At 27.3% G+C, this 13,256-nt stretch overlaps 3 protein-coding genes across 3 annotated transcripts in view; 2 read left to right on the forward strand and 1 right to left on the reverse strand.

Annotated features, from left to right (window-relative positions):
• LOC100205960 (sodium/potassium-transporting ATPase subunit alpha-like) overlaps window positions 1-2,834 on the reverse strand; it is a 97,233-nt gene extending 94,399 nt beyond the window's left edge. The window contains exon 1 of the mRNA XM_065793728.1: window positions 2,666-2,834. Coding sequence (XP_065649800.1) covers window positions 2,666-2,668 — 3 coding nt within the window. The 5' untranslated portion in view covers window positions 2,669-2,834. The remainder of the gene's footprint in view (window positions 1-2,665) is intronic.
• A 4,529-nt stretch (window positions 2,835-7,363) lies between these two features.
• LOC136078776 (protein GVQW3-like) lies at window positions 7,364-7,783 on the forward strand. Its single transcript, XM_065794580.1, has one exon. It carries the CDS (start codon window positions 7,364-7,366, stop codon window positions 7,781-7,783), a length of 420 nt encoding a protein of 139 aa, XP_065650652.1.
• Window positions 7,784-7,878: 95 nt separating this feature from the next.
• LOC136078777 (histone-lysine N-methyltransferase SETMAR-like) lies at window positions 7,879-8,307 on the forward strand. The gene has a single exon (XM_065794581.1). The coding sequence runs from the start codon at window positions 7,879-7,881 to the stop codon at window positions 8,305-8,307; it is 429 nt and encodes a 142-aa protein (XP_065650653.1).
• The last annotated feature ends 4,949 nt before the right edge of the window (window positions 8,308-13,256 follow it).

The raw sequence follows: 13,256 nt of genomic DNA on the forward strand, positions 1-13,256 counted from the left end.
GCAATTAGTGAAACTTTCTAAACTTTTAAACAAAGTGTTCAAAGTTGACTTATAACCAAATTATTATATAAAGTATTTGAAAAAGAATCATAACCAAGATATTTTCATAATAAATGACCTTTTGACATAATAATCGTTTGTTAATATTTTGGGAAATAGAAGTTTTACTTTTCGTTTTTTTTTATCTTTAATTATTTTACAAGTCTGTCCTTAAGTACATCAAAATTAATATCTATAGAAAAGAACTTAATACGCATAAAAAGTTTTTTTTGAGCGATAAAATGTAGCGGTAATCATAATCAATATATCTTAAGTTCAACACACTGAGTGTCTGGCCCAGTGTAGCCAACTAGACTTATTCTTCTATATGCACTATTAATGTAATCAGTATAGATTTAAATATTATGTCGTGATCAGAAGACATGACGCACAAAGTTCATTGTTTAAGACGTAACAACAGTATTTAAAGAAAATTATTTGGTCAACCATCAAAAACTTTTTATAGCAAATACATTTTTACGTCCAAATTTTGAATTGCATTATAAAGTGAGATATTTTGTCAAGTTTCAACATTTAAGATAAAAATAAATGCTAAAATGATAAATTATACACTACCCTAAAGTCTGTAAAATTTGGAAGCATTTCATAAAAGAATTAATATATAACGAAAACTTCACATAAAAAGGAATGAATTACTATCATTTATTTACTCATTCTCCTTAATTTGTTAAGAAGTTTATATATAAAATAATATATATATATATATATATATATATATATATATATATATATATATATATATATATATATATATATATATATATATATATATATATATATATATATATATATATGTGCACCCAAAGAAGGTGATTTTTAAGTTATAGTCGTGTTTTTGACAAATATAGCCCGCTAATCGGATTTTGACACAATTCAGTCGGGTAAATTTTAGTATATTATATATATATATATATATATATATATATATATATATATATATATATATATATATATATATATATATATATATATATATATATATGTATGTATTAGGGTGACTTTTAAAACAATATTTTTGAAAAAAACCTGTTCCTACCCTTTTACTTTATTCTATATAATACTAAAACACGAGGTTTAAAAATTTATTGAACAAAAAATTATTTTAGGGTTAGCTCAAGACCCTTAAAAATTGACTGGTCCCTAATATTTTGAAAATAAAAGTTCTTCTAAAGTATATTAACCTGTTACTCAAAAGAAGCGAAATTATATAAAAACTTCAAAAATAATAATCAATTTACGTAAAAAAATTTTCAGATATAAATGCATAAAAACAATAGTTTTAAACTAAAGATTAAAATTATTTTCAAGTTTTAAAAGAATAATTTTTTAAAACATGTTTTTAGGCTGATTACTATTTTTGAAGTTTTTATATCATTTTGCTTCTTTTGAGTACCAGGTTGGCATACTTTAGAAGAATTTTTATTTTCAAAATATAAGGGACCAACCAAATTTTTAAGGGTCTTGAGCTACCCCTATATATATATATATATATATATATATATATATATATATATATATATATATATATATATATATATATATATATATATATATATATATATATATATATATATATATATATATAGGTATGCATATATATATATATATATATATATATATATATATATATATATATATATATATATATATATATACAAAAAAATTTTGTTCCTTAATCGCATGTTTATATCAATGAATGATTATGAATGAAAACAATCAAGGCTTCAAATACTAAAATTTGTCATTTTAAGATAATTGAGAAAATGTTGAGTTTGATAATAGCAACTCCGCTGTGTCAAAATTACTGTTACAGCTTTGCAAATTCCTAATTTTCGAATTATAAAGAAATAAAATTTTGTGTTAATATATGGACACTTTTTCCTTAAATTTTTAGTCGAGTTATTGAAAAAAATAAAGAAGGTTTAGAGCAGCTATCTAGCATATCCGTCCAATTTATTTGACGAATGACTAAACACTGCTTAAAAGATTTCAATTTAAGTTCCTTAATCTGCTTATGTGAAATTTTTAACCGTGATTAAATGAAAACTTAAAATTTAAAATAGCTGGAAATAATTGCTGAAACGTGATGTTTTTTTTGTAGGAATTAAAAAAGTAAAATCGCAATGCTCTCCGTATAAATAATCGCCGCTCCTTGCAGGAGACATTTTTCGTTGTTTTTTGTTTTTTTTTTTGCTTTGAAAAATTTTGATTTTGAAGAAAACTTATTTAGTTATTGGTTATTGTAGGTAATTTATGAATGGATGTTGCTACAAATGAATTGTATCGACTAACAAGATGCGGAAAAACGCGCAGGCTTACTCCTTTTATGGCGCGCCACGAGCAAAAACTCTTTTTTGAGTATCATTATTCAAGTTTTCTAGCAACGACTAAAATTCATTTTTTTAAATAATTACAAGCAGTTTTTAATAAGAATCTTATACAAAATCTTTAATAAGAAAAGTTTTTTGACATTTCTAAAATATTTAAACAAAACATGTAATAAATAGAAATAATAATAGATTGTATTAGAATTAATAATAGATAAAATAAAAAACTCATCAACCATAAATTAATAAACAGTAACATATATATAAAAACTAACTACCATATTCTTCGGGAACTACCAGCTCTTCACTTGTAAAGTATACGTCGCAAGTTATTCAACAAAAACAGTGAAACGACCTATGACGTAAGCGAAAACCTTAAGTACATTACTGCAAAAAAGTAATTATTTAATATTACTCGCAATGGTAAGGCCTGGGTTTCAAATAAGTGCAAGATGCACTATGGGATTAACAAAATACTTAGTTTTAGGATCATGTGATATTAATTCACCTAAATCGTGAACATAGTTACACAAAATTGTGGAAATGGCTTTAGCTGCGTTTATTTTATTTTAATAATGACGCAGTAAAAACTTAAACATAAGAAAATTGTGAACTCGTTAACAAAAAGATTATTTTGCAATTGTTAAAGATAAAAATATCTTAGAGAATATGTTCGGAATTTAAAATTACTCGCATACTATAACGACTAAAAAAACCCAAAAATAAGGCATAATGGTCTTTTAACTACTTCATAATGACAAACCATTTATATAAATTTTTTTAACGATATTAAAATTTTTTTCTAATGAAATTAAGTAAAACATTAAATAGCTAGAAAAAAAGCTACTTTTACCGTAATTATAATAACATTTTTTTTTTTTTTTGCTGCTGCGGTTTTGAAGTTAAAATTTTTTTAAATAATTCTATGTTAAAAATGATTGTATTTAATCATTTTTAACACCCTTTAAAAATAAAAAATTCAAAATTAAATGTAAAAAATAAAAACAACTGAAATTATATTTTAAAAATCATGAATGTTTTCTGTTAAAAAAAGTAACAAATATTTGAAAAAGTAGGTCAATTAATTTGCAAAATTTTAACTTTGATAGTGTTACTTTATTCCACAGAGAACGGCCACGATAAAGTTTACAAAGTCGGTCATATTTATTTTTGGAAAAGGTTTTTCTAGATTGCTATAAGCACATAGATTGTACTTGTTATGAAGTTTTATCTTGTAAAGGTTTACAAAATTATTGGGAGACAAGTTTTTTACATTTAAACATAACACAAAACATTAATATAAATTTAGCTGATAAAAAGGCGTTTATTTTTTATATTCAATTACTTTTCCCAGCTTTATAAAATATTGTTGATGTGTGGTCTCCAAGATTTTCGTAAATAAAAAATCCTAAAGTTGTGTTGTTTTTTTACTTTTTATGATCATATGGTCATAAAAACAACATGAATAAAACAAACGATTTTATGGACTTTAAGATTTGAAAACAATCATTCACAATGAGTAACGCTAATGGGTATTGTTAAAGTTATTCAATATAAGATAAGTACATTTGGATTAGTTATTCCAAATGTATGTATTGTATAATCCCTTTTAAAATGAGTTTAAAACTTCCTATTAACAATTCGAATTTCTCTATTAACTACCCAATAAACAATTGTTGTCCACAAAAGACGTCAACATTTTTTAGGCAACTTTTGACCCCTCAACCCTACCCCCTCTTATCACTGGTTGTCCTTCTTTTAACACCCTGTACTATAAAAAAATAAAATGAAAACCTCTTTCTTTCTTTTTTTTTAAATCAGTTTTTAATTTAAGCAAGTTTATTGACATTTTGCAAATGTGAACTACAGTTTTCTGTGATTGAATATCATCCAGGTGCTGATTGGGAACATCCACGTTTGACTTACTTAGTTTGTTTTTGTCTGCCTGAAATAGAAAAAAATTATATTATTGTATTAGGAATTTTATTATTGAATATTATTGTAGTCTTATTCTACATATTAAATTTAATCAAAGTGTGTCATGGCAACTTGTCTCGCTTTTCGTCCATCCAAGGGCTTTTTAAGTTGATATGATTGGAATAGGGCGGTCCAAATCGTCTGAAACTATTGAATAACTTGCAACATTGAGCCATTAGGTTATTAAACCTTGCTTAAAAAGCTGAAATGCTTTTTGAGCATGGCTTGAGAGACAAAGTACAAATTACAATGATTACAGATTCTTGGAGACAAACTCTATTGTACTCTAGGACTCTAAGGACAAAACAGATTATAATGAAAAACGCTTAACAATTTTAATGATCTGGAAATGGTGCTCTGAATATTGGAGATAATGAAAAAATCCAGAAGGGAAACGATTCTTGGTGACGTCTGAAACGGCTACAGCTTTCAAGTCGTCTTCTAACGGGCAGATTGGAATGGGTGGAGGCAGAAATTATCCGGAAATAACATAAAAATAAGAACTCCTTGTCAAAGAGCATTTAAAAATTACCATGAAATATTGACTTATGCACACTTGAGAGGCTAATCAGTCCTGATCCTTTGATAAGAGATGATGAAGATTGAGCTTCGTCTTGTTGTATGGAACAATATATTTGGCTACCATATGGAATTGATCAACTATATATTTGGCTACCATATGGAAGAAGTCTTACCATTGAGAACCTTCAAAATAAACTAAAAATTTAAAAAGTGTTTCTACAAAGCACACATTAACTTTTTGAGGTTTATTGTTCAGTAATATTTTACTGTGTATAGTTGTTAACTTTAATTATTATTATTATAATTATTTTTTTAATTGTTATTAATATTATTTATCTTTAACATTTAATACATATCATACATATCAATAAAATTGTTTTTGTTTATTATGAGATCTTTTAGTTTTTTCTTCAGGGGAAAAGATTATTCAATTTGGTAAATTCTATATTTTGAGGTATTATTTTGTTGTATAAGTAGGGGCCACGGTATATAATTGAAAATGTCAAGGTTTTTGTTTTTTTTATGGGAAATGTGAAGTTACCTGTTCCTCGTGTGATATATCAGTTGGCGTTGATTTGAGCATAAATAAAATATTTTGGTAGATGTTAATTTGGTAGATATTTAGTGCATTTAAATTTTTAAGTAAGGGATCGATATGAGTGAATTTATTTTTATTATAAACCAATCTTGAGGCGTGTTTCTGGTGTATATATAGAGAATTTAGTTTAGATTTATATTTACTTTCCCAGGCAATATTAGGATATGTTAGATATATTTTTATATAAGAAAAGTAAAAAATTTTTAAACTCTCTTGGGAAAGTATAGGTTTGGCGTTGTAGAGTATACCGATACTTTTTGATATTTTTGTACTTGTTGTTAATATATGGGCTTTCCAAGAAATTGTTTTGTCAATAATTATCCCAAGAAACTAAATTTTTTCAATTCTTTTGATGTTTATGTTATCAATTTAGTATAGGTAGCATGTTTGGTATATTTTTTTCTGCTGGTTGGAATGAAACAATCTCAAGGTTATCGTTCACAGATTCAAAAAGGTCTTTAATTGATGCTGATGAATAAAATTTTAGTAATTAGCAAATATTGCATCGAGTTTTTGTTCTCGTTATTTGATATACTATGCATGGCTTGGCAAATAATCCGACTTAACTTATCTTTACAATTCACTTATGGGTTGTGGAAGATCAATAATATAAATTAAAAACAAAAGAGGACCAAGAATGGAACCTTGGTGAACTCCGCATTTTACTTTTAGTAAATTTGAATGTTTATTAACGTTCGAAATAGCACATTTTTATTTATTGCACTGATAACTTTTAAACTTATCTAGGGTAGTATTTTTTATTCCGTATTTTGCCATTTTTTTAAGTAAGATATCATCGTTAATTGTGTCACTTTGGATAGGTCAATAAAATTCCTAATACAAATTACTTTTTATTAAAAGAATCACTTATGTTACTAACTATATCTAAAAATGCATGTTTGGTTGCAAGTTGCATGTTCGGTTGCAAGTTGAATGCTTGGTTGAGAGTTGTGATTATTAAACCAAATTCGTTTTTATTTAAAAAATTTTTTTGCATTAAATGTTCATATAATCTATTGTAGATTATTCGTTCAAGTATTTTAGAAAAGCAGGAACTATTGAGATTGGTCTGTAATTATTTATAAGAAATGTTTCACCGGTTTTAAAAATAGGTATAATTTTAGCTACTTTTAGTTTATCTGGTACAGTTCCAGTTTTAATTGATAATTTGAATTTTTTGAAGATTTGCGTATTTCCGAAAAGACATTAACAACAATACTACTGCAGTGTCGTCTATACCTGTGGACTTGTTTATATTACCAATTTTTAGTTCTTTAAATATTAGTTCGTTGTTGACATTAGTTAGATAAGTTTTAAATGAGCTGTTTGAACAGTGGATTTTTGAAGCCAGATTTGGCCCACGTTAACAAAAAAAACTGTTAAATTTTTCTGAAATTGCATTACTGTTATCATACTCTTTATTATCTATGACAATTAGAGCAGGTAAACTGTTTATTTTGAAGTTTTTGATCCCAATTATTTCTTTCATGATATCCCAAGTTTTTCGAGCTCTTTATTTTATTTTTCTTAGAACTTTTAAAAAAGGTTTTTAAACAAGTTTTTGTATTGTTTGTAAACATTTAGGTTCGCCTCATTTCTATTTGATATAACGTATTTGATATAAAATTTTTGTTTTTTTTAAGAGTATTTTTGTTTACCTTTAGTGATGTAAGGACATTTTAAATACTTAGGTCGTTAGGAAAGTTCGTAGAGCTTCATCTGTAAAGATACAATGAGACAGGAAATAATTAAATATCTATATATCATTTTAAACTGTGTTTAATTATGAACATTTTAAGTACTTGTTGAAATATTTTGAATTTTTATTAAAAAAGTTATTTAAATTTTATTATATACGTTAAATAAAAAAAATTTTAAAATGGAAAAATTTGAATATCGAGCATATATTAAAACCCGTGCTCTACTTGGAGTTTCAGCACAAGCCATATCCGATGAGTTGGTTTTAGTTCATGGTAACCAAGCTCCAAAATATAGTACAGTTGCCAAGTGGGCTACTTTATTTAAAGATGGTAGAGAGAGTCTCGATGATGATCCTCGCTCAGGGCACCCTCGAACCACGTATACAGCTGAGAATATTGAACGTGTGCGAGCCATTATTGAAGAAAATCCGCATGCAACAAATGATATAATTGAAGCCCTGACATCGATTAATCGTTTTACAATCAACGAAATCATTCACAACGCACTTAAAAAAAGAAAACTAACATCACGTTGGATACCCCACGACTATGGAGACTATGTGATATTATTACGGGGGATGAGTCGTGGTTTTATTTGAGACAAGTTGGACACAAGCCGGCTAATGCTGGTTGGGTCGGTGAAGGTGAAAGTCCAAGAACTATAGTAAGATGCGACAGGTTTCAGCCGAAAAACATGTTCTACATCTTCTTCAAAACAACAGGTGTTGTTCATTTGGGTTATGTTGAAAAGGGAGACACCATTACTAGCGAATATTATATAAAAAATTGTTTGAAACCTCTTATATCCGAAATAAATAAGCAAAGACCTAAAACAGGCACTCAAAATTTCAAATTTCTCCATGATAACGCTCGATCATATGTGACTGAAACCGTCACAAATTGTCTAAACCAAGCTGGAATTACAATAATTCGCTACCCACCATACTCACCAGACTTAGCTCCATCCGATTATTGGCTATTCGACTTGATAAAAAAAAATCTTGATGACGATACTGACGTCGAAAGTCAAAAAACTCGCATAACGAAGCTACTTCAAAGTATACCCAAAGAAGAACTTTGTATAGATAACGATGGACATCATTTTGAACATTTGATAAAATAAAATTTAAAAAAACTCTTCTTTTTTATTTTTAATAGGTGAGTTCTACGAACTTTCCTAACGACCTAAGTATTTTTCTTGTATTAGTTTTACGTTAGTTTATTCTACTTAGAATTTAAATAAAACATTATTTTTTCCGTTATAACTTTAACTATTTATTTAGAATTTAAATACTACGTTCGTTTTGTCGTTTTTATTTAATTTATTTTAAGGTTTATGTAAAGCGTTAGCTTTGTCGTAATTTTGAAATTCTTTATAGTATTATTGTATACTATATATTGTAGGACCGACAAACCATACGAAGAATAAAAACCAAAACTGTATCAAGCACTACTGCTTTCACAGTACCCTTTCACAATACAACATCAACGGATTTTGTATGTTTAAAAGCTTTTGTTATTGCTAACTAAGATATTGTTTTATTACATAATACCAAAAAAGTTTTAAAAAATCAACAAATATGTTAGAGAACATTTTTATTTCTTTTCATAGGAGTATTTTCATGATTCTAAAGCTTTATTGAAAATGTTATAAGGAAACGAAGATCACCTAGTGACAATATAGAAACATTGTATAGTCATACAAAGAAAAAGTACTTTTTTCTATTTATTATTTTAATTGCTATTTTGCTTTATTTTTTAATGCTTTATTTTTTTAATTTGCTAAACTATTTCTTGTATATCCATATAACTTTTTAATTTAATTAACAAATTCATAAAAACGTTTAATTAATAAAAATTACTAAGTTATTCAAAGCAATATTATTATTAAACCTCCTAAAAGTATTGGCTTTGATTTCTGTAAGTTATAATTCAAGAAAATATTTACAAAAATGAATTGTGTTAATAAAAAAAATAGTTGCCAATAGGTTATTATTTATATATATTTCATTATATATATTTCATTTCATTAGTTAAGTTGTTTTAATACTGCTATAATTTATCAAAGAAACTTTAATTAATGATTGTAAATATTTTTAAATGAATTCACTGCATGTATTTATTTTTAGCAACAACAGTTATCTATTTTAAATATAATCAATGTTTATTTTCTGAGACAATGTTGTACTATTAAATACATCGGAGAAAGTTGAACAAACGCTACGAGAACTTCAACAAACACCTCTAAAAAGAGAGAATTTAGTGGCAAGAAGAGCATGGATTAAGAATAAAAGGATTAAGAATTAAAGGATAAGGAAGATCAAGAAGAAGATTAAGGAAACAAGCAATTTTTCTATGATTTTTTATTTCTATGAGGTTTTTGTCAAGTTAAATATTATTTGGTTTATAATAAATAATTAATAACATTATTGTTATAACATTTATGCACTTTGTTTTTGTCTGCATTGTTAAAATTTATTTAAACATTTAACTGCACCTCAGCCTTGAAAGTTCCCTCAAGCTATTGAAAAAAGAGGAAGTTTTTTATTTTATTCAAATGCTGCGGCACTCTAATAAAATTGATAATACAGCTATAAAGTTGGAAAACGTACCGGGTATCAGTTTTGCTTCTGAGTTGATGTATAACAGCATACTCACAATAACATGCTATAGCCTGTTATTAAGCTTAATGTATATTATCCTTATTAAATTATGTTTAATGTAAATTATTCTTATGAACTTATTGTATGCGGATTTCTGGGTAGCTTGTTAAGAATAAGCAGCAAAGAAATTTTTGTCAATTCCTTTTTGAAAAAAGTAATGCTATGATATTAAACAGTATCTTGTATTTTAAACACTTTCTCGTTTATTTTTGTTATATTTTCTATTTCTAAAAGTTTTAACTTCGCTTTTATATGTCAATGTCTTAATTTAGAATTTTTAAGGAAATTTGTATTTAATTTTTTTTTTTTTTTGTGATATCCTTTACTTCTTGTAAGCCAATATTATAACTTCCTTTGATATACTATGTATTTTAATATATAACTCTTTGGATTTAATATAAATAACTTGGTTTGAATTTTTTACATGCGCCCGTTTGTTATACCTTATTATATTCATACTATTTGTAGACCTATATGAATAGAATATACCACGCATAAATATACACTTCTAAAACCTCAAAATACTTCTAAATATTCTAACGCATAGAAAAACACAGGTTAATGTATAGAGTAAATAGTGTGGCATTTTGCACAACACTAATGTTGTGGTTTTTAACAACAGTTTTGTTGCTAAAAGAGCTTAAATGTAATGGCAGTACAACTGCAACAAATCTGCCGCAAAAGTTAGTTAGCGTTTAATGCTATACAAAGGTATAGTATCAAAGACTACAAAGGGTGACTATACAGTCTGCATTTTATGTGCCCTTACAAATTCAAAACTGCATGTTGCTTTTAAAGCCACATAGGTGTAGCCGACGTCGACACTCGATGTTGTACTCTACGCAAAATAATGTGGCTTACACCTCAACACTATTTTTAAGTGTGTAGTATTTTCTATATTGCACTCTCTTAATAACTGGACACGATTACATGTTATGTAAATAGCAGCTTGTTATCAAGAAGTTACGGGTTTTCATAGGTATTTTGTTTATTTTTTAATTAACATTAGGTCTTTTACTAGTTAATTTATCAAAAATATTTAATGAACCTTATTTTTATATTCTCATACCAGTGCTTTATACAAAGTAGAGGGGAAGAGTGGGGTGGGGGGTGGGGGGTTTAAAATAGGAATAATTACTCTCCTAAAAACATACTATACGTTACAAAGTTCTTGATAAAATTTAGGTGTAATATATTTATTAGCAAGCTATTTTAATAAATGATAATGTTAAAAGTTTAAAAAAGCAACAAAAGCTTTTTTGAAGAAAGCGATTGTTCCTCAACGTTTTTGAGTGAAAAACGAAGGAATTTTACAAGATTTTTAAGTAAACGCATTTTAGTTTAGAATTAAAAAACAGACTAAAAGAATAATTGAATTTCTTTTGTTCAACTTACTTAACACTGAGTAAATCTTAACAACTCAAGAATTTTTCAAGTCTGTTTGAAAACTGTTTGTTTTAATTTTCAAACAAAAACATGTAGGTTAAGTTTTGAATTTGATTAAAAATTTTTTTGTTGTAAAACAATCCGCAACTGTTTTAAACGAATTCATTCATTCTGGTCACATATCTACTTGCCAAAAATAATGCACAAAAATTGAAAAAAAAAGCTACAGACAGAGAAAACGCTTACTGCAAAGAATTGCAAATTAATCACATAATTTTCAGGTGCATCGTCGTGTATCAAAACTACTTTGCCGGTTCTTCTGGTTCATTCTATTAATTTTTCAATCAATGCAAGGTTCAAACTGATTATTTGTTATCTTTAGCGATCAGTATTAACAGTTTCGCTAGGTTTTAGAATCTCATGATACACTACACCTTTCTGATCCCAGCAAACACAGAGTATTTTTTTCTTATCGAATCGATCTGGTTATTAAGTCGGTGTTGATGGTTGTCACAGATTAACATACATCTTTTTTCCGTTTAAGATTCTTCAAGCAACTCCATTTTTACCGCCTGTCGCAATTCGATGCAAAACTGATGTACTCTTGTGTCTTCAAAGCACAATTTATTGTCTTTTTTTTTCAGTTCTCCATCCGTTTTAATTTTGACTGTCATCATTTAATTATCGTGGCACCCATTTTCTACACTTTTGAATCATGCTCATAGCTTTTAAACGGTCAGAAAATGTTTTTTGTGCAACATTTAACATTTCTGCCATTTGCTTTTGACTCAAAGTATCATCTTCATTCAATATTGCTTTCAATTCTGCATCTTCAAACATTTTTTGTGGTTTTCCACTTTTTTATTTCTCTCATCAAAATCATTATACCTGAATCGTTTTCATTCTTTATTTTACGTAATTACTTTATTAACTTAAGGCAAAAATCTTTGGTCTTAAAAATGTTTGCGTAGACGATGGCCTTGAAACTCATATTCTTGGCCTTGGCCTTGTAACTTTTGCCCTTGGTCTTGGTCTTGTGACCTAGGCCTTGACCTTGGTCTTGTTAACAACTCTGCTTTTAGCAAACCATCACTTTCTAGTAAAAAATTAAACATTTTCAACACAATAAAAAAATACGTTGTTTCTTTAATGACCTTGTGTTTAATGTAAAATAAAATAACTTGATACATATTAAATATGTTTGAGAGATGTTATACCAACCAAAAAAAAAATTTAAGGCTCGTTTACAACACTTCCTTATCAACACATTTGTATGTTAACGCTCACCTTATACCGTACACCTTGTAAATTGTTCATGACAGATTTTCATTTATAATAATAACTTACTTGTTTTATTTATTATATACTATACCCACTGAGAATTTTTCCGCTCCTGCACGTCCATACTATGATATTATGTGAAATCATCTTAAAGACTTATAAAAAATAATACTATTTTGAAGTCTTTGGTGACCTCTTATCCGTAATTGTCATCAAGTTGCTTGGAACCATCTTGACACTACTTTGTGACATCAATTTTGAGATGCGCAAAGAGAATCATTATGAAAAAAACGGAAACTCTTTCGGTTGTGAAATAGCGCGACTTTGAAACTCAGATAATGCTATAGTCTTGAATAGAATCACATTATTTTGAAAGGCTATCCACCTTAATCACTGAAGATGGAAATGTTTCTAAACGCTTAATTTAATTGGTAACTTTTATGCTTCAAGAGACAGCTTGAGTCTGAACTTTTAATCCTCAGCATTAGAGTTGGCAAGGCAGATATCTTTGATCAAACTGTTGACATTTTTATGTTCAGTAGAATAAAATTTTTTTCTCCGCAATCATAACTATGCTCTGAGCAGAATTGTAATCTAAACTTACAATACTTACTTTGTTCTATGACTTGCTGTTGTCTTCAAACTGCTTTATCTTATTAGGAACGAGTAGCTTAGGGAACTCGTTATTTCGATGTTTGCATGGAAAATAATTTAAGAAAATTGCAGGTTTTAAAAATTATTT

This window comes from Hydra vulgaris, chromosome 03, assembly GCF_038396675.1.
Source record: "Hydra vulgaris chromosome 03, alternate assembly HydraT2T_AEP".
Taxonomy (NCBI): Eukaryota; Metazoa; Cnidaria; class Hydrozoa; order Anthoathecata; family Hydridae; genus Hydra; species Hydra vulgaris.